Source organism: Sorex fumeus, unplaced genomic scaffold (genome assembly GCF_029834395.1).
Source record: "Sorex fumeus unplaced genomic scaffold, SorFum_2.1 ptg000098l, whole genome shotgun sequence".
Taxonomy (NCBI): domain Eukaryota; kingdom Metazoa; phylum Chordata; class Mammalia; order Eulipotyphla; family Soricidae; genus Sorex; species Sorex fumeus.
In genome coordinates this window covers 7188982-7210686 of record NW_026606155.1, presented here as the reverse complement: position 1 = coordinate 7210686, position 21705 = coordinate 7188982, and the positions used below count along the sequence as shown (strand labels likewise).

At 43.6% G+C, this 21705-nt stretch overlaps 1 protein-coding gene across 4 annotated transcripts in view; it reads right to left on the bottom strand.

Moving 5' to 3' along the window:
• The window catches only part of KCNK10 (potassium two pore domain channel subfamily K member 10), a 167696-nt gene that overhangs the window by 29206 nt on the left and 116785 nt on the right, over positions 1 to 21705 (bottom strand). For all 4 annotated transcript variants that reach the window (XM_056133880.1, XM_056133881.1, XM_056133879.1 and 1 more), the window contains exon 4: positions 17965 to 18125. In XM_056133880.1, the coding sequence (XP_055989855.1) occupies positions 17965 to 18125 (161 nt within the window). The remainder of the gene's footprint in view (positions 1 to 17964; positions 18126 to 21705) is intronic.

The window sequence follows — 21705 nt, the reverse complement described above, 5'->3', positions numbered from 1 at the left end:
GTAAGGAGACTCGGTGACTAAAGCGTGAAGGCCTTTAGGCTTGATGAACATAATTGATTTGTAATCTAAAACCTAAGGTGCACTGTGTGATGCTAAATACACGAACTATGATTCACAAGTCTCTCCCACGGACTCCACAGTTAACTGTGTGATTATTAGAATAACAGTGAATACCACTCCCTGAGTGACAGCTATCTATTAAGCATGGCCCTCGTACATCAATAAAGGTAACTGTTGTTTCTTTTGTTATCTTTGCTTTGGTTTTGGAGGGGGTGGCACACCCAACAAAGCTCAGGCCTTACTCCTGGCTCTGTGCTCAGGAATCACTCTCTGGAAGTGCTCTGGGAACTACATTTGGTGCTGGGGATCAAGCCAAGGTAAATACCAGGAAAGGCAAATACCTTAGCCCCCATAGCATCATCTCTCAGGCCCACTGCTAGTTTTATTTTCATTCTTTCAAGTAAGGAGACTGAGATATAGTCCAAGGCTACCTGGCTGATAAGTAGGAGGTCAGGGTTTATACACCATCAGGTTGTGTGTGGCTTCAGAGGCTACCTGTTGTGTAGCCACAACACTGGTCATGGTCTATGCTGATTTCTCCTTAGGAGAAAGTAGTAGCTCTTATTGATGGAACATAACCCCCCCCAGGAAGGAGAAGAGGCTCTTCGCTCAACTGCTTATTACACTGACCTTGGGAGGAGGATGCAGAAACAGCCACCGCAGAGGGCTGGACAGTGGACCGTTATGAGGCAAATATGAGAATCTCAGAAAAGCACCAAGGACAGGGAAGCAGCTGTGACCTGCAAGATCCTGAGCCACTCTCCTGCCCAACAGCTGAGAGATGCAGGACCAGCAGTGAGGGGGCAGGATGGGGAGGAGCCCAGAGCAGAGCTGAGGGAGGGCTGCAGGGGGGCGGGCAGAGGGTGTAAGAGGAGGAGGCATGGACTCTGTGTGCCCGCAAAGTCAAAGAATGGCTCCTCCTGGAGCAGTCAGGATTGAAAGAGCAATCAGCTCTCTTTGAAGCCTGAAAAGATGTGCAAAAGCCCTGTAGATCACATGCGTTGATAAGCTCTGGAAAAACTGAAAGCTTCGTATTGCTGACAGGAATGTAATGCAGTTGGGCCCCTATATAAATAGTATGGCAGCTCCTCAAAAATATCATACAGGGAGGCTTTAGATACCTAAGTAGTAGAGCATCCAATTGCAGCATGAAGCCAAGGGTTCGATCCCCAGCACCTCCACACAGGCTGCCCTGTCCAGCAGCTCTGTCCTGTCCCAGCTAGTGCCACCAAGCAAGTGTTCATTGGAGAAGTAACAATGACAATCAATGAGAGGGAAGAGGGGAAGTAGAATCAAAGTTTACTTTAAAAATATACACACAAAATTGCCAAATCATCCAGAAGTTCCAATTCTGCCCATAATCAAAGCAGCAATATTCAAAATTCCCCAAAAGGATGTTATTCAAAATTCTCCAAAGTTGCCTCCGAGAGACAATTGGGAAACAGCTGTCAGCTTAACCACTATACCACCAACACCCATGTGATGGAAGATCATGTACAGCTGGAGAAAAAGTACAGTGAGTAAGATGTTGACCTCCCATGCAGTCTATTGGGATTCAATCATCAGCAATCCATATGGCCCTCCAAGTCTTCCAGCAGTATTTCCTGAACACAGAGCCAGGAGTAAGCCTTGGGAACCACTGGGTGTGACCCCAAAACAAAACGAAACAAAAACAGTTTGGGTACACAAAATAGGCTCTGCATGCAGAGGACTGTCACTCAACCTTAGAAACGAAGGACATTCTGACACATGCTCCAACATACATGAATCCTTGAAGACATGCTAGGGGAAAGCAGTGGGCCACAGAAGGACCAACATTTTTGTCCACTTTTATGAGGTATCTAGTGTGATCAAAGCCTACAAGCAGAATTGACTCTGCAGGGGCTGAGTGATGGTATAGTGGTAGGGCACTTGCGTTGCATGTGTTCAACCAAAGTTTGATCTCTGGCATCCTTCATGGTCTACTGTGCATGACCAGGAGTAAAGTCCTCAGTGCAGAACCAAGCATCATCAGGTGTGGCCCAAAAACAAATAAGCAAATCAGAAACTGGAGGAGAGTGTGGAAAGGTAATATGTCTATGTGTGTCTCTTTATCTATGTATGTCTGTGTGTGTATGTGTGTGTGGTTTCAACTGGGAACAATGAGAAGGTTATGAAGCTGAAGGACAGAATGTTTGCCTGACAACATAAATTCAGGATGTGTCACTCCAAACACATGTGTGTGTGTGTCACCAAACTGCCTGACAAATCAAGCAAAGTATGTGTCAACTAATAGAGTGAGTATGGGGTGTGGGTAGGGCACTTGCGTTGCATGTGGTCAACCATTTAAAACAGTGGAAATGATGGCCTTCATGCCAGTCATGTACCACCCCAACAAAACAACAGTCAGAAGGAAAAAGTCAAAGTAGGTTCTAAGAAGTATCCAACCAATTATCAGGACTGCCATCCATGAAAAGTTTACCATGGTGAAACCAAGACCAACCAAGACAAAACCAACAATTCCACACCTGAACAGAGCACCAGATCAGTGTGGAACAAGGCTGATCTCTACCTTCTTGTCCTCAACTTTTTGCAAATGGAATTCCTTTGAGCCTTAAAAAGCCCTCAAACCACTATGGTACATCAACACAATAGAATAGTACACAGCTGTTAGGAAAAATGAAGTCATATAATCTGCCTATAAATGGATGAACTCAGCATGATTAACATCATGCTGAACTCAGCATGATTACATCATGCTGAGTGAAATGAGTCAGAACAAGAGGGACACACAAAATGACTGCATTCATTGTGGGATATTAAAATTAAAAGTGTGACACTAATATCCAAGGCAGGGAAAACAGGGGGCTAGGAGGTCTAGTCAATGGTTAGAAGCTTGCCACAAGAATGTGGGGGGAGGGGTGGAGGTGGGAACACAAGGCAGTTAGAATAGAGAAGGGACCAGTATAAAAATAATAGTTGGAAATGCCAGAATAAGAAATGAACCCTAGAGGAAGACAGTACACATCTCAGGAGAGAAGAGCACAAATTCATGAACTTTCCTCCAATAAGTTAGATTATCTACAATTTTCCCAAACGTTCCCTTCCTCCCAAGCCCAGTGCTAGGGTGGATGCCAGAGGGGAAGGGCTTGGCACTGCTGATGAAAAACGGCCTGCTTTATTTATTTATTTATTTATTTATTTATTTATTTATTTATTTCTCTTTTGGGGTCACACCCAGCAATGCACAAAGGTTACTCCTGGCTCTGCACTCAGGAATTACCCCTGGTGGTGCTCAGGGGACCATATGGGATGCTGGAAATCGAACCTGAGTCGGCTGTGTGCAAGACAAATGCCCTACCCGCTGTGCTATTGCTCCAGCCCCTTCTTTTATTATTCTTAGCATGGCCATAGTTCCAGCCCAGGAGCCTCTCCTTGGTGATGGAATTTTTATGTATGAAACCATACCAATAACAGTTTTATAAACAATATTGCTTAAAATAAAATGAACCCAAAAAGAAATACTTGGAAATGATCATTTTGAACAGGAACTGAGTATTGAAAGTAGATAAAGTAGGTAAGGGGATATGCCTGATAGCCTGTACTGCAAATTATAAGGCCCAAAAGGAAAGTGAGAAAGAGAGAAATACAGAGAGAGAGAGAGAGAGAGAGAGAGAGAGAGAGAGAGAGAGAGAGAGAGAGAGAAGTGCCTGTCATAGAGGTGGGGTGGGGGGAGGAAGGTAAACTGGGGACATTGGTGTGGGATTTGTACACTAGTGAAGAGATGACAGGTGTTGGAACATTATATGACTGACACCCAATATGAACAACTTTGTAATTATGTATCTTACTGTGATTCAATTTTTTAAAAAATTAAAGATAAGAACATTCATAAAAAGGGGGATGGGATGTCCTCGGAGTTTTCTTCTCTGCCTGCTTGTCTGTCACTGTCATGGTCAGAATTCAGTCCTGTGCCAATGGCCTGAGGCGGATCTGCTCTCTATCTTTCCATCTAATGGCCCTATCCTCATTATCTCACACCACAGAGCCTCGTATCTTCATCTGTAGAGCCAGGGCTATAAGTGTTTACTTCACAGAGTTGTTTGAGGCTTATGAGATAGACACATTTTACAAAAGAAGAAGAAAGTCCTCAATCCCCAGTGAGCAATAAACCTGGGTATTCACTGAATGTGATACTTACCAAGGAAATGAAAAAAAAATGATCAGACCTCAGGCAGCACCTTTAAACACAAGCTGGAGGGAAGTATTGCTGACCACGACCACTTCTCTGCACTCACCAGGTGCCACTCATGTGCAGGCACTCTTCTGTCTGCCAGTGATGCTTGAGACACAAAAGAATCCTCAGATCCTTTGCAATACTACATCCAGGCCCCTGGGGACCCACCACCCATGGGATGTTAGTTCTGTACTAATAAGCCATTAAAACTCTTTACTTGGCAGTAAACTTCCAAGTGCCAAAGCATGAACGCAAAGAGGCTGTTGTGATACACAAATGTGGCTCTTCTCAGAAGGGGACAGCGAAGGATTGTTCGCAGGAATACAAAGTCCATCCCGACAAGAATGCACATAGCTGAGGTGGGGCAGGAGGGCCCACAGCAAAGGTGGAATCCCATTCGGGCAGCCCTGTTGCAGCAGACACAGCTCACCCTAGAGGTCAAGTCTAAGCACATTCTCTTTGATACAACAGAAGCTACTCAAGTTATGGCTGACTTGAAGGCAAGGGACAGACACAGTATGGTTGGTTGCACTTATTTGTGGGACATAAAACAACAAACAAACATAGTATGAGACTAATATCCAAGCACAGAATAGGGGCCAGGAGAACTGGTTCACAGTTGGGTACCTGCCTCAGGTTGGGGGGATGGAGGGCGGTTAGGATAGAGAAGAGACCACTATGATAATAGTTGGAAATGATCACTCTGGACAAGAATTGAGTGCTGAAAGGAGGTAAAGGGATAACCTTTCAGTATCTATATTGTAAACCATAGTGCCCAAAATGAAAAGAGGGAAGTGTGGGGTGGGAGAGAGAGAGGGAGTGGGGAGAGGAGTGGGAAATGGAGAGGTAGAGAGAAAAGAAGTGTCTTCCATAGAGGCAGGCTAGGGAAAGTGGGGTGATGGAATGTAAACTGGGGACACTGGTGGTAGGAAACGTACACTGGTGATAGAATGGGTGTCAGAACATTGTATGGCTGAAGCCCAATCATGAACAACTTTGCAAAAATAATTACTAATAAAATTAAAATAGATTTTTAAAAAATTTAAGGGGTAGAAGTGATAGTACAGTGGGTAGGACGTTTGCCTTGCATGCAGCCCACCCAGCTCAATCCCCGGCATCCCATATGGTCCCCCAAGCACCACCAGGAGTAATTACTGAGCACAGAGCCAGGAATAATCCCTGAGAATTGCTGGGTGTGACTCAAGAGCAAAAAAAAAAAAAATTAAAAACCAAGTGACCTTGGGAAAGTAAGACATAAAAACAAAACTTCCATGATTCAAATAAAAATCAAGTTAAATTTAAAATAAAGCTATGGATGACCTCTGACATAGTTATCCCACTTACTTAGAGACCATCCTCGGAGCCACCCTAGCAAAAACACAACATCACAGACCCATGTTTGAGATGAAGACTTGGGAAGGCCATCCCCCTATTCCTCGGTACCCTAACTTGCTGGCAGCTCCACTGGAGTGCATCTGGCTTGGCTCCCAGAGTCAGGATGTTAAACATAAAAGAAAGAGTGGGAGTGTTTTGACATTGATAAATGTAATTATTTTGAAGTCCAGAGTGCAGTCAAAGGGCAAAATATTATTGTTCTATTAAATCAGTGCTTTCAAGAGGAACCAAAATCACCTCTAAAAATTGGCAAAGTGTGAGCCTGGGCAATCATCCACCTATTAAGCTGGCTTTATGATAGTAATAAAAATGTGAGTGCTACTAACACCGCTGCAGTCGATTCATAGCTCAGATGTACCTGGAAAGTGTAGAAATGGGTCAAGAGATGGTAGACTGAAAGCTTTGTCAGACTTGCAGAGGCCCCAAAATACAAAGATGAAAAATAGAGGTATATATGTGGGGGAGAGTGTCCCAAGCAGTGCTCAGGGGACCTCGGATCCATCCTGGCAATTCTCAGTCAAGCAGGTGGACAGTTCAATGCAAGGGCCCAAGTATGCAGTTCTACTCAGGCCTGGTGATGCCAGGGATGACCTGGGTCTGACCTGGGCCATACTGGCATTGCTCAAGGATCTCCATGGACACACCTGGACACATTCAGTGCTTGGGGGACTGAAGGCCTGCACCCACCTGGCAAAGCTCAGGCAACTGTGTGGTACTAAGGATTAAGCCCCTGTCAGCTGCAAGCAGGACAAGTGCCTTAACTTTCTCTCTCAAGTCCTAAAGTAAAATTTTGCTTTGTTTTGTCTTTTATTATTATAACACCTGCTTCCAGTGGTTCTCAGTCCCCAAAGTGCTCAGAAGTGCTTGAGGCCCCCAAAGCCACCTGAAGAATTACCATAGTAGACCAGGTTCAAACCCCAGAGGCCATACGGTGCTGGGATTGAGCCAATTGGGCCTTGATCATGTAATGCATACCCTCTACTACTTGACCCATGACTTTGGGCCCCGAAAATTTGTTTTTGCAGCCAGCCTACCTCTGTGACAGACACTTTTCTTCTTCTCCCCAACCCATACCCCGGCCCTCTCTCTTTCTCTTCCTATTTTGGCATAATGGTTTGCAATACAGGTACCAAAAGGTTATCATGCATGTTTTCCTTAAGTTTTGAATCAAGTCGCAACACCAATGGAAATTAGGATCTTGATGATAGGAAGGTGGAAAAGCTCAAAATAGATCATCTGTCCAGCATGTGCAATTCAACTCACATGTCCAGCATGTGAGTTCAATTCCCAGTACCTCAGGGCACCTGAACGCCACAAAGCATGACCTCAGTGGCCATGCACAAGCACCAGGCCCATGCCATGTGGTGAGCATTGCCAGGTATGACCCCTACAAAACAGGCATCAATCTTGAGACTGGGATGTAAATCAGTGGTAGAGGCCCTACACTGCATGTATGAGGCTCTGGTTCAGAAACCTTGATTTTAATCCCTTCAAACTCCAGGTTTTCAAGCAAACTAAAGTAGAAATTGAGACAATTCAATAGATCTAAGAGTAGGGGAAAGAATACTTTGATTTTTGGGAGGAAACCATATTCCTCAGTTCACCAAGAAGCTTGGCTTTGGATCCTATGTTCCTCTTATCAACACTGGGCGGGTTGTAGCAGGTGCAGCAATGATACAGAAGCATAGAGGATAGAGAATATGGTCTCCCAATGACCAATAGGAAAACATGGTCTTCCAACAATGGGGATGACAGAAACCCTCGTTTATATGCCCTCCGTCACATAAGAAGACATGAGCAAAAGGACACAAAAACCCTAGATTCACCTCTTAGAGAAAAGAACGTCAAGGCAGAATTGATGTTCACTTTCTCTACACACAGAAGACTCAGAGGCTATGGGCCAACTCAAGTTACTGGCAGATGTAATAAGCTGGATAATTAAAACTCTTTAAGAGCAGATACAGGAAGTAGGGTAGATGTTAATTTTTCCTCAAAGGCCATGTTTATCTGTCTCCAGATCTTACTAAACCCTTCATGCAGACTTCCCTGAACTTTTAGGTGCTACTCCTACCTTACCAGCAAAAGAAGCTGAAAAATTATTAAATTCACACTTTCCCACCATGGCACACAGAGATCAGGTTTGGAATCCTGACAGGCAAGGTGAGGTTGAACACATCACAGAATCTAAGCATTCTGATCCTTTCCTAACATGAAGAAGGCAATCCTAGTTTTTTTTTATAAAAGCTTTTTGTTTATTTGTTTGGGACCACACACAGATGTATTCAGGGCTTATTCCTGGCTCTCGGCTGGAGCGATAGCACAGCAGGTAGGGTGTTTGCCTTGCATGAGGCCGACCTGTCCGACCCAGGTTCGAGTCCTCCATCCCTCTCGGAGAGCCCAGCAAGCTACCAAGAGTATCTCGCCCACACGGCAAAACCTGGTAAGCTCCCTGTGGCGTATTCGATATGCCAAACACAATAACAATAATTCTCACAATGGAGATATTACTGGGCCTGCTTGAGCAAATCAATGAACAACAGGGGGACAGTGCTACAGTGCAGTGCTACTCCTGGCTCTGTACTTAGGGATCACCTGTAGAGCACTTGGAGGACCATATGGAGTGTTGGGGATCTAACTTGGTTTGACCACATGCAAGGCAAGCACACTCTACCCACTTTAATACCTCTCCAGCCCCACAACCATAGTCCTGACATAAGCAGATAGACAGGCAAGCAGGTGGGTAGGGGGAATCCTCCTGGTAATTAGTTTGGGGGTGGGAAAAGCATGATATGATCCGAAAAGTAATTACTCTGTGCCAACACAAAAAGTGGAAAGGCCAGACCCACTTTGGGAATGAACTAGGCCAGCTCCCAAAGAGAAATGTGGAGTCCTGAGTTTCCTCACATTTCCCCAAGTGAAGCACTAGACAATCAAGACAATCAAATTGGAGGAGGAAGGGGCGGGAGGGGGAGGGGGCTGTAGGAGCTGCAAGTAATGGGCATGCAGGGAGTTTTCTGTTTGTCTATGTAAAAAAGTAAATCTACTTTCTTTACTCAGGGGGACGCTGGGTAAATATTTTTCTGAAAAGGGGGCTGCAACTAAATAAGTTTGACAATGTGCTTCAGCAGGAACAACAAGTATGATAAGAATATGAAAGAAGAGGAAACGGAACAATAGTACAGTGGGTAGACTGTTTGCCTTGCACATGGCCAACCCAGGTTCAATCCCCATACCTCCAAGTCGTTTCCTGAACCCAAGTCTCTCTCCTCTCTCCTAAAACCAAGAGTGATCCCTGATTGTAGAGTCAGAAGTAAGCCCTGGGCACTGCCAGTTGTATCCCCCAAACTAAGCAAAAGAAAAAAGAGTATAAAAGAAGGCCAAAGTCTAACACCCGTCCCCTTGTCAGGACAGACAATCCCAAGGCATTGAAGCTTGAAAAATGGACTCTAAAACCAACTTTTCTGTAGCAAGCAGGGCACACTCCAGCCTGAAGTACCACACCACCCTCTATTCTTGGCATACGACTTCATCCCTTTATGTCACGCTCCATTGCAAGGGTTACACTGGGGTATGGAATTCTTTGCTTGATCTCTCCAGGGTCCCCTCATATCACTCTCTCCTCCATCTGGAGAAGTACACATTCTTCATGAGCACATATCTTTCTCCCTTTCTCTCTCTCTCTCTCTCTCTCTCTCTCTCTCTCTCTCTCTCTCTCTCTCTCTCTCTCCCTCCTCTCTCCTAAAATGATTTCATTTTACTGTCTTCTTTGGAAAATCATTTCTGCAAAATTAAGACAAGGAGCCTGGGAACCTGCAATGAAGACCAGGACTTTGATGTCCTGACTGGGCAGGATGCTGGTCTCCAGGCCACTTCATGGGTCGTGGGAGTGTGGATGGCAAGCAGGAGGGAAGCAGCAGACACTTTAATGGAACTAATTCAGCACTCTGTGGCTCCCCATGTCCCCGCCCCCAAGCAACAGCCTCCTTGACAGGACTGCTTTACAGCCTAGATGGAGTAATACCATCCTTGTGTAGCAGGCATAAGAGCAAACCCTGACAACAGATTAGCAGCTTATCTCTTGCCTTCAAGACTGGGGTGTCAAACCCTCCACCAAATCCTCTGGGACAAATAATAAGTACAAGTCTCCCAACAAAAGTCCCAGCTGTTGGAATACTGTATGACTGAAACCTAATCGTAAAGAGCTTCGTAAAGATCTGTCTCAGTGATTCAATTTTTAAAAAATTTTTTTTAATTAAAAATTTTTAAAAAGTAAAAAAGTTAAAAAAAAAACAAAGGCCCCAGCATGTAGAATCTACTTCACCGTAACCATCTGATTCCCCAGAAAAGACCTATGATCAAAGGTTTACCAGAAAGAAAAAGAGAGTCTGTTTCAGCCACCTTTAAAAATGTCTCATGTTCAACATTTACCCAGGCGATATTTTAAGCAGTTATATTTTAGGCAGTTTGATCGCTTTACTCTTTATAGCAGCCGTGAAGATGCATCTTAGCAGACATAAAACCACCCTGTAGTGATCTCAGACAGCAACAGGAAAAACTCAGTGGACACTGGCCAACTGTCAAAGATTAGCCAAGAAAGAGGAAGACCCATGCAGTAGATCAGTCCTCACAGGGTCAGAGATTGAGATGGTGTCTGCTGAGGAAACTAGAGTCTAACTTTATGCCTCTCCCCAAGGCCAGATCCCCAAGCATGTACCATCATTAGAGAGAAGATATTACTCCCAGAAGACACGCTCTCTCGAGCCCTCTTGAAGGACCTACCACCTGAGAGAGGAGAGTTTGACGCGAAAATAGCACAATCCTTGAGCAATTTGATGAGAAATATTGATGCAAATAATTCAGAGCATATACCTTCAGATCTGCAGGGGACTAAGAGGCAGGGGCTGGGGAGAAAGACTAAGTTAGCCCCTATGTCCCACCAAAGGTAGGTGGTAAGAGCAGGGTTTTTTTTTTTGTTTGCTTTGGCTTGGTTTCGGGGGACCACATCCAGCTATGCTCAGGGCTTACTCTTTGTTCTGCTCTCAAGAACACCCTGAGCATTGCTCAGGCTATGGTGCCGGGGACAGAACCAGAGTCAGCCTTATTCAAGACAAGAGCCTTATCTACACATGGAATACTATGCAGCTGTTAGGAGAGCTGAAGTCATGAAATTTGCTTATAAGTGGATAGACATGGAGAGTATCATGCTAAGTGAAATCAGTCAGAAAGAAAGGGACAGATATAGAAGGACTGCACTCATTTGTGGAATATAAAGTAACATAATATGCGACTAACACCCAAGGACAGTAGACACAAGGGCCAAGAATATTGCCCCATAGTTAGAAGCCAGTCTCATGAGCTGGGGGGAGAAGGCAGCTGGAATAGAGAAGGGATCACTAAGACAATGATGGTTAGAGGGATAGATCAGGATAGGAGATGTTTACTGAAAGTAGATAAAGGACCAAACATGATAACCTCTCTATCTTTATTGCAAACCATAATGCTCAAAAGCAGAGAGAGAGTATGGGGAAAATTGTCTGCGATGAAGACAGGGGGAGGGTTGGAAAAGGAGGGTATACTGGGGACATTGGTAGTGGAGAATGTGCACTGGTTGAGGGATGGGTGTTTGATCCTTGTATGATTGTAACTCAAACATGAAAGCTTGTAACTGTATCTCACAGTGATTCAATAAAAAAAAAAAAAAGACAAGTGCCTTACCTACTATACTATCTCTCTTCCCCCAGTATAGCACTTCAGAGGCTGGAGAGATAGATAAAGGGAAGAGATAGATAGATGGAACACAGGCTTTGCACACAGGAGGCCCAGGTTCAGTCCCTGTTACAGCACAGTCCCCTGAACACGGTCAGGCATGACTTCTGAGCACAGAGCCAGTAGTAGCCAAGAATACCAAGGGTATGACTCAAAAAAAAAAAAGAAGAAGAAGAAATAAAGAAAAAAATGAAAAAATAAAAAGAGTGATTTTTAGAAAAATAAAATTTTCCTTTCAAAACACCAAAACAGGGGCTGGAGCGATAGCACAGGGGGTAGGGCATTTGCCTTGCACGCGGCCAACCCAGGTTCGAGTCCCAGAATCCCATATGGTCCCCTGAGCACCACCAGGGGTGATTCCTGAGTGCAGAGCCAGGAGTAACCTCTGTGCATCGCCGGGTTTGACCCCCCCCAAAAAAAAACACCAAAACAAATGTTTAGTTTATAAAAAAAAAAGGAGAGATTACCAGAAAAGGGGGAGAATGTAAATTGAGTAAAAAGAATCAACTCAATGGTGATGAATGGAAACCAGGGCACTGGCAATGGGTATGATGGGAGGATCCAGATGTTGATTCATAAGGCTAAATATCTGGAACTCATACACTACTATAAGCCAATGTGACTTCAATTTTTTAAAGTGGCTCTTAACTAGGCAATCTTGTCTGGAGGGAATATTTATTAATGCCTGGAGACAGTTTTGGCTGTCATAACTGGAGCTACTAATGATACTGAAGCAGAGGCTCGAGATAATGCCAAACCTCCAACAACGCACAGGACATCACTGACGGATACCCCATGCCGCATGCCTAGGGTGCAGAAGCCCAACAACCCCACACCCGAGGAAAGGACACAAAACAGGGTTCGGTGTGGGGCCTGCTTTAAGGGCTCTTTAGGTAGCTCTTCCCAAGGGCACGTCCTGCCTGTCATTGAGGCTAGACCATATCCTTAAGCTAATTTAGAAAAGACCAAAGCTCTAAAAATATTAGCATTTAAAACAATTAGTTCTCAGCCCCCTGAAGTCCCTTGGGGGAAATGAGAAAGCAATGGTTCACTTAAAACCCAGGGCCTTTTCGCTGCTCCAACTCACAATATCCATTTGTGAATTTTCAATGTGCGGTGCACTCAGGAGGCGTGCACCACACACACACACACACACACACACACACACACACACACACACCTGAGACTCTCTGCCTCCCACAGGATCCCCCCACCCCTGCCTAATTCTGCCAGAGTACACAGCACCCCAATAAACAAACACTTCTACTACCACTCTCAGAGAGCCCGGCAAGCTACCGAGAGCATCTCGCCCGCACAGCAAAGCTTGGCAAGCTACCCGTGATGCATATTCGATATGCCAAAAACAGTAGCAACAAGTCTCACAATGGAGACGTTATTGCACCCACTCGAGCAAATCAATGACCAACAGGAGGACAGTACTAAAGTGCTACAGTGCTTCTACTACCAACAAAATGAACCAGATGCACAGAGCTGGGGGGAAAAAAGCCTCTTCCAAATTAAAGGTTCTAATCTTCTGAAAGAAAATTCTTTTTAGTTAATCCCAGTGCTGTCAGAGGTTAGCCTCAAAAGCACCAGGAGGGAAACGGAATTCTCAAAGTGACTTCTTCAGACCTTGCCTGGTTCCTGCCAGACACTTGCTCCTTCCAGTCCCTCCTGCAGTTCCAGTGATTGATCAATACTCTAACAGCTAGCAGACCAGACCTAGCACACTCCATCTGAAGCCCGCGGCAGGCTCCAGGATCCCCAGTAAACATAGTCCCCAGAAGCCCCAGGTAACGTGTCATTACTCATCAGTTACGCGTGGGCTCCCTCAGTTGAAAGGCCTAATTCCTGCTGTAATCTTGGAGGGGATAGGGTGAGAAGGTCCAAGAAGAAAATGAGAATCCTTTGGTTTAAGGGGAGTTATCACAAACTTTGTCCATCATTTAGATGAAAAGGGTGACTCCTTCCTGCAAAAGGACAAAGTGCAGCTCAGAGCAAGAACCCCGGGCTCCAACCCATGTGTGGCCAGTTTTCCTGTGGCATCCTGTCCGGTGACAGGCAGCTTGGGCTCTCACAGGAGCCAGGCCACAGCAGGGGAAAGAGGATACCTGCTTGCAAAATCTGTTTTTGCAACCTAAGGACAGCTTTGCTAATCCCAAATAGATATCTTTCCTTGCTTTCTGGAAACCCAGAAAGCATTCCTTTTTATTATTATTAAGATTTTTTTGTTTGCACATCAGTAGGACATTTGCCTTACACGTGGCTGATCCATCTGACTCAGGTTTGATTCCTCCACCCCTCTTGGAGAGCCCCGCAAGCTACCGAGAGTATCTCTCCCACACGGCAGTCTGGCAAGCTCCCTGTGATGTATTCGATATGCCAAACACAGTGACAACAAGTCTCACAATGGAGATGTTACTGGGCCCGCTCGAGCAACTTGATGAACAACGGGAGGCCAGTGCTACAAGATTTTTTTTATTGAGTCACCATGAGATACACAGTTTAAAAGCTATTAATGATTGGGTTTCAATCATATAATGTTCCAACACCTAGCCCTTCACCAGTGTATATTTCCCACCACCAATATCCCCAGTTTCCCTCCCACCTCCTCCCACCTCTATGGCAGGCACTTCCCTCCACCCCCCCCCCCCGCCTCTCTCTCTATCTCTCTGTCTCTCTGTCTCTCTCCTTTTGAGCATTAATTATGATTTGCAATACAGGTATTGAAAAGTTATCATGTTTGTCACTTTACCTACTTTCAACACTCAGTTCTTGTCCAGTAATTATTTTCAACTATCACTGTTACAGTGGACCCTTCTCTTCTCTAACTTCCCTCCCTCCACCACCACTTGTGGCAAGCTTCCAACTGTGGACCAGTCCTCCTGGCCCTTGTTCCAGAAAGCATGTTCTATAAAAGACTGAGAACACCACTCTGCAAATTAGCCTTTAAGTTCCAAATTCCACACTGGTTTTAGGGCATATATGGATGCATGGAACTATAAACATTTTGGGCACACATGCAAAGGTGATCACAGGAGCCTCAGGTCTAGTACAGGCCCTGCCCATAAACCACCTTGTGTCTGTACCCTGAGCACAGCTCTCAGCAAAGCCAACCCAAGTTCTGACCTACAGAACTGCAAAGATGATGTTGTTTTCCGTCTCTCCCTTTGTGGTCATTTGTTATAAAAACCATCGAAAACTAGCATAACAGGCAGACCACCTAAATCTGGGTGATGTGGGGAGTAAGTTCTTTTGACAGCTGAGCTAAAGCTACAATCTCTGACCAGTGTCTCAGCAGTCAAGCTCATGTTTGATCTCCAGCTGACGCCTGTGTCCAGGTCTCAATTCGTCTGAACTTGAAGGGAATGAGTTTTTATTTGTTCACCCCAATGAAAACTCCAACATCAGACATTTTGTGACTCTGCCACCAAAAGCATTCCTAAAAAACACAACCACCCTCAGTCATCCTTTAGCATAAAGCACAGACTTGAAGGATGGAGAGAGAACCCAAACCATTTCCCCTCAACTGGCATCTAGAACGCTGACTTCATGTTTCATTTTCAATCAGTGAAGAAAAGTAAAGATAAAGAGTACGTTCTTTATGAGAGTAAAGATGAGGGAAAATATTTTATCACTCCTGAGCAAGAGTGGGTGAAAAGGGGAGATGGAGGCAGTTGGTGGGGGTGGGGGATAAATCTTTCTATGGGAACTGAACTAAAAACTCAGAACTCAATACCCCAGACATTGCTGGTTTGCACAAGAGTCTGACCCAAGAGTCACTCACTTCTAGGTGGAGTTCAAACGTGTTTGTGGGGGTGGAGGTAGGTTTTGTGTGATCTTGTGGCTGATAACAAGAAAAATATTTTTGATAACTTGGTAAGAAGAAAAAAGAAAAATAAGTAGCGTTTTGAGAGTTTCTACAAAACAACACATAGCTGTTGCAAATTCTCCACATTTAGGAAGTGTGCTCCATTAGTCCTGGAACTCAGTAACCTCCACCAACAGCCCTCTTCCATCAGAGGACAATGCATTTGCAAATACATGCATCTGCAGAGGCGCACCTCTGTGCACTGACAACACAGAAATATACTATCTTCTTCCTAGAAAACATCCAGCCTTTGATGGAGTTGCAAGGAACTGGCTGGGTCATCAGCACTATAGGAAATTGTGAGGCTTTTAAGATCCTAACTCCAAATCTGTTGAGTGATCTATTGAAGAGGGAGAGAAAAAGCACTTCTACTAATAATTTAAAATTGATTGGGCTGGAGCGATAGCACAGCGGTAGGGCGTTTGCCTTGCACACAGCCAACATGGCCAACCCGAGTTCGATTCCTCCGCCCCTCTCGGAGAGCCCAGCAAGCTACCGAGAGTATCTCACTCACGTGGCAGAGTCTGGCAAGCTACCCATGATGTATTCGATATGCCAAACACAGTAATGGAGTGTCCAATAGAGACATTACTGGGCCCGCTCGTGCAAATCAATGAACAATGGGAGGACAATGCAAATAAAAATGCAAAACAGGAAACCAAGCCCCCAAATTTGGTAGCAGATATAGTTAAAATGATTGTAACTGCTTTCTTTATTTAACTAGAGTAACCACTCAAATACTATTTCTTTTTAATTTTTGCTGAAAAGGACTTCAAAAAGTGTTCAATTCTTTCTTTCTAGAAATTAGAAAGAAAGAAAGAGATACAGAGAAGCTTCATAAGAATCAAAAATGGGAGATCAGTTATTTCTCTATTTGAGTCTGGTTTGGCCTGTTTGATCTGACAAATTTAATGTTGTTGACTCAGAGGGCCAGAAGGCCGAGCAGCTGGAAATAGCTCATGGAAACAAGATTGAAAACTGGACATCTGAGAAGCAGAGAAGCTGAGGATCGGTTGTTTCCATGGTGACCACTAAGGAACCAGGTACCTGTACTAATGAGGCTGGCTGACCCACCAGCAATTAGGAAACAAAGGTTAAAAGACATTTCAGAAAAACCCAAAGGTCACCAAGCTACTCTGATGAAATCTGAATGCATAGCCAGCCTGCCATTAGGAGATAAACAAGTGCAGTTCTGACCTAACTTTGTATTTTACCTTAAGCCAAGCACTTTCTATACATCCAGCATGCAACTTAATCTGTCCTTCAACTCCTTCGACTCTAGCAAAACCTGAAACTATTAAACTGAGGAGTATCCTTGCAGTCATCTAATGGAACATACGAGTTCATGTATAAGAGGGTAAAAATAAGTCATCTTTAGAATTAACAACTGATCTATCTTTGTCCATTATTGTTAGATTCTGGAAATGTCTCTAATTGTCATTTTTTGTTTGATTTGGTTTTGGTTTGGGCCCACACCTGCAGATGCTCAGGGGTTATTCCTGGCTCTGCACTCAGGAATTATTCCAGGTGGTGCCCAGAGGACCATATGGGATGCCAGGGATAGAACTAAGGTTGGCCGAGTGCAAGACAAATGCCTTACTGGCTGTACTATTGCTCTGGCCCCTAATTGTCATTTTTAAGTATTATGTCACCACATGAAAATATTTGTTGAGGAAGTTTGGAAAGACCTGAGAAGTGAGTTAATAAAGAGAAATATAGTAGACATAACCTTACACCCAAGTACTGCAAAAAAAATTTTTTTAATTAAATCATATAAAGGGGTGTGAGTTAAAGGGCATTAGGAATCCCAGTCCAGTGACCTCCAATCTGCATGCCTGCCATTATTGGCATCTTTAGTAAACAACTTCCTTGAAATTGTTTTTCCATTTTTGGAGATAAAAATTCTCAAGATGGGAAAAATATGAAAATAATAGCAATAATCAACATCTTAGTATGAACAAAAACAGCAAAGCAATATTGCCAAAGGAGCACTGAATCATGGAAAGAGATGGGGTCAGGGCAGAGGACATAAGGAGACAAAGAAGAAAGCAATATTGGGGAAAGGTAGGCTCCGGCAGAAGTATCGGAAGTCAAAATGTACCTGGCTGGGGCTGGAGCAATAGTACAGTGGGTAGGGCATTTGCCTTGCAAGCAGCCAAGCCAGATTCAATCCCTATCACCCCACATGGTTCCCAGATTTTTCCAGGAGTGATCCCTGACTGAAGAGCCAGGAGTAAGTCCTGAGCACTGCCAGGTGTGGCTCAAAAAACAATGTGCCTCAGGCACTGAATTTAAAAATAAAATGGAGTGAAAAAATTCCAACAGAAAAGGATGAGTTTAACAAATATACTAAAGAACCAACTCCAATCTTCAAGAAGAAACTTATATGCCTTATATGCAGAAAATTTACATGTATAATTTATACTTAACCCTCTTGTGTGGAAATTCTGGGAAAACCATTTTAAAGGTGGAAATTGAAAGGAAGATAATTTAGGCACAGGACCACTCATCGAATATAAAATATGATGATAACACTGTACTTGTTCATTAAAAGGTGATTTCGATTCAAGAATGCTTATATCATGTCTTCTGACTCTGGTCAGGCAAAAACCAAGTAGATCACAGAGAATGGGGTTTAAGTAGATATAGTACTCACTCGAAAGACCTTTTCCACTCTTGCAATGCTTTTCCCAAAGATGGTTCCAAGTTGATCTCCAATTCCAGCCAATAAGAAACCAAAGAGTGGGATTCCAAATATGGCGTATAAAATACAAAAGATTTTGCCTCCTTCAGTGCTTGGAGCAATATTCCCATACCCTGGTGAGAAATATTGAAAAAAGAGGAGAATCATGAGGTGACAGAGAAACAAAAGTATAAAGCAAAGACCACACAGACTTCTCAAAAGGTCTCTACATCCCCTTTTGTGAGTGTTACGATATAGAATTTCATTTGAAAGGCTCAGCGTAGAACTTTTCTATAAATTCAGAACACTATTCCTTTGCTCCTCTTCTTTCTCCCCCTGTAGGAAATTATAAGAAGACCCAAATCTTCTGGATCTAGTGCATTTCATCCCATCTTAGGAAACTGTGGTTATCCAAAATTGCATATCTGATAGAAAATGATAATCTGTCCATTGATCTAATACACCAACCATCACAGGCATCTGAGAAGGTATCACAATTGTCTTTATCCTATTTGAAAATCCAAGTTACTTCTTTTCAGTCTTACTTCATGGCCATCCCTACACCATGGCTCTCTTCACTATTTGTTTCACAGGATGATGAATGATATGTAGTGTAGTACATATTCAGAAAGGACCTCTGGGTCATCCAGTTCTGCCCCAGGAATCCTGATTGTTGAGTGAAGGAAGGAAATATGTGTCTTCTCTTGGCTGTGTTGTTTAGCTCTGCTCCTGTTTCTCTTTACCAGAAACTGCCCCTTATCTAAAAGTCTGTTCTCTTCTCACTCACTTAAGACACCATAGACCTAGTGGATGCTTTGTAAAGGTACAAAACAGATGTGTGAATACTAATGCTTTATTAGCTACCTCTACTGGTATGTATTTCAAATGATGCTTTGAAAATGTCAGCATCTGAAGTTACATCAATAACTTAAGTACAGCTAATTCTCTATGGATGGAACTAAAGAAACTAGTGCCAAAAGAAACACTCATTGCATTAGCACAATTAATATTAGGGTGAGAGTTTAAGCGACTTGATATTTATTGCCATGCCAAAGAAGACTGAATATTATGTATGCCAACTTGGGTCGAGATAATCATCCAACAATTCTCCTTTAGTCAGGCAGTTCATACAGAATCCGGTTCAAATTCCATGCTAGGCTGTCCTATTGAGTATGCAGCCCTCAGCACATCAGGAACACAACACAAGTGAAAAATAGTACTGTCAACTGCTCCATCACACCTCCTCCCCTGGGCCTATGGGACTCCTTGTTGCTTCTTGTCTTTTGGCAATGAGTCACCTGGTTATTTTCCCTTTCAATTTTCTAGACAGAACCATTCAAAGCTCTTATCACAAATTATTTAAATTATAGTTTCCATGTTCTTAAATGAGAGTTCTGGCAAGCCAGCCTAATCTTTTCTTTTGCTCACCACCATTTGGGTTTAATTAGGAGGAGTGGTGTGTTAGGGGGAACTGGGACTTTGTTCTTTTCAGGTACCTATAGGAGTTGAGATGAATCTAAAGGAGATTAACAAAATATTCTATTGAAAATAGAATAAATATGTATTATAGCCAACTTTATGCCAGCTTATAATGATTAATGTCTTAGTAGCTTGTGGAAAACATTTATGATGCTAGTTTCCTGATTCAAGAAATGCAAGTTTTCTTCTGATCCAACGTCTCAAGACGTCCCATCATGAGGTACCTTCTTAACTCTAATAAGAGTAGATTTTAAAAAGGATATTCCCTGCTCTTCAGCAAAATACTGTGCTCAGGGAACATTCTAATGTCACCAAAGAAGACAGTATGAGAAGATGGTTCCATATCCATTTGTATCTCATTCAACCTGGTTGTTCTCAGACCAGTCTCTCTAAGTCTTACTTTTGAAGGGGTTTAAGGAAACTGTGGGGAAAACATATGTATTGTGAAGTTATATACCAATGCAAAGTGACATCAGTATCATAACCATCATCATTATCATTACAATTGACACTTTACTTTTCCTTGTTTCACAAACTAAATCACTAACATAAAATCAAGTTCTTGGGTAAGGTTATTAATGTAGTAACACTCAAATATGTTTGGTCTGTTCTTTTGTTTTCACAATGCTAGGAATGAAAATCAGGGCCTCACATAGGCAGTGTAAGTGCTCTATCAATGAGTCATTCCCCAGTCTTCCAATACATCTATAATTCTATGTGAGGCCATTTATTTGCAGCAAAAATAATGGAGTAACTGTCATTCTTGAGTAACTTTCTTTTGTACATGATTGTTTGTAAATGTGTGTGCATGTGTACACACATGAATTTTGCATCCTCTGTGTCTGATGAACTACCTGGAGAGACCTTTCCAATTTGATCCACAAACATGTCACTTTGGGAAAATTTCAGAACTTACATTTGGGATAGCTTTGCTGGTACAGGGTCTATGAGACTGTGCTGCACATCCTTCCAGAACACTTGGAAAAACAGAGAAGGAAAGGCCACAGGGATTGCCATCCCAGTTCTTTCATTGAATAACTCACAGATGTTGCACAATCACCCTGACCTTTCTGCCCACTTTCCAAAACAGAAAGATAGGACTGAGCTGGAGAGATAGTACAGGAGGTAAGATGCTTGCCTCGCAACACAGTTGATCTAGGTTCACCTATGGTTTCTTGAGCCCTACCCGGAGCCATCCCCAAATGTAGAGCTGGGAGTAAGATCTGAGCACTGCTGGGTGTGGGCCAAAAGTAAACAAAGAAAGGAGGAAAAAATGGAGTTGCTATTAGCAGCTCTCCAACAGTTATTAATGATGCAATGGTTCCATGTATGACTTGGGAGCGCTGTGAAGATTAAATTCATGTTCAGCATAGCGCAAAGTTAGCTCTTGGTAAGGATTAGCAATTATCCTCTTGCCCTGAGCTCTTCTCTGGGGTAGAATCACTCCTAAGCAATATGTTTCTGGGAAAATTAAGCCTCAGAAGAAAGAGATGGTTGGCTCCTATTTCCCCTCTGGAAACACCACTCCTCTCCCATAGCTGGTCCCTGTGAATGAAGCTAGGATCCTTTGCTGACTAATCTTGAGATACTAAGTCAGTTGTTTTACTCTCTGAACCTCAACATCAGCACAATTAGGTTAATAACAGTACCTGACTCCATGCGCCACACATTGTGGAGTGTTGGGCCTGGTACCTCGTAAGCACTCAGTAAACCTTAGTCACAAACATCACTGTTTCCAAGTAAGGAGTAAAATACCCAAGTCTGGTACTGGCAAAGGAAAAATCACTGCCTAAGCACCTTGACAGGCCCAAGTCTAAACTGAGGCTCCCAGCAGGGGAACACAGTTACAGGCAATCATCTGATATTTAGCCAGTGACTCTGTCTGATATGGTAAAATCTGGGAGCTCAAAGCAAAATCATCACAATAACTAAAATCTGGGGACTGGGAAAACAGTACAGCAATCAGGGAGCTTACCATGCATGTGGCCTACCAGGTTCAATCCCTGACACCCAAATGATACCCTGAGAACCACCAGAAGTGATCCCTGAGTACAGAGCCAGGGTAATCCCTGAGCATCACATGCTATGGCCTCTCAAGAAATAAAAACAGGGGCACAGTGGGTAGGGTGTTTGCCTTGCATGCAGCCTGACCCAGGTTTGATCCCCAGCATCCCATATGGTCTCCTGAGCACAGCCAGGAGTAATTCCTGAGTGCATGAACCATGAGTAACCCCT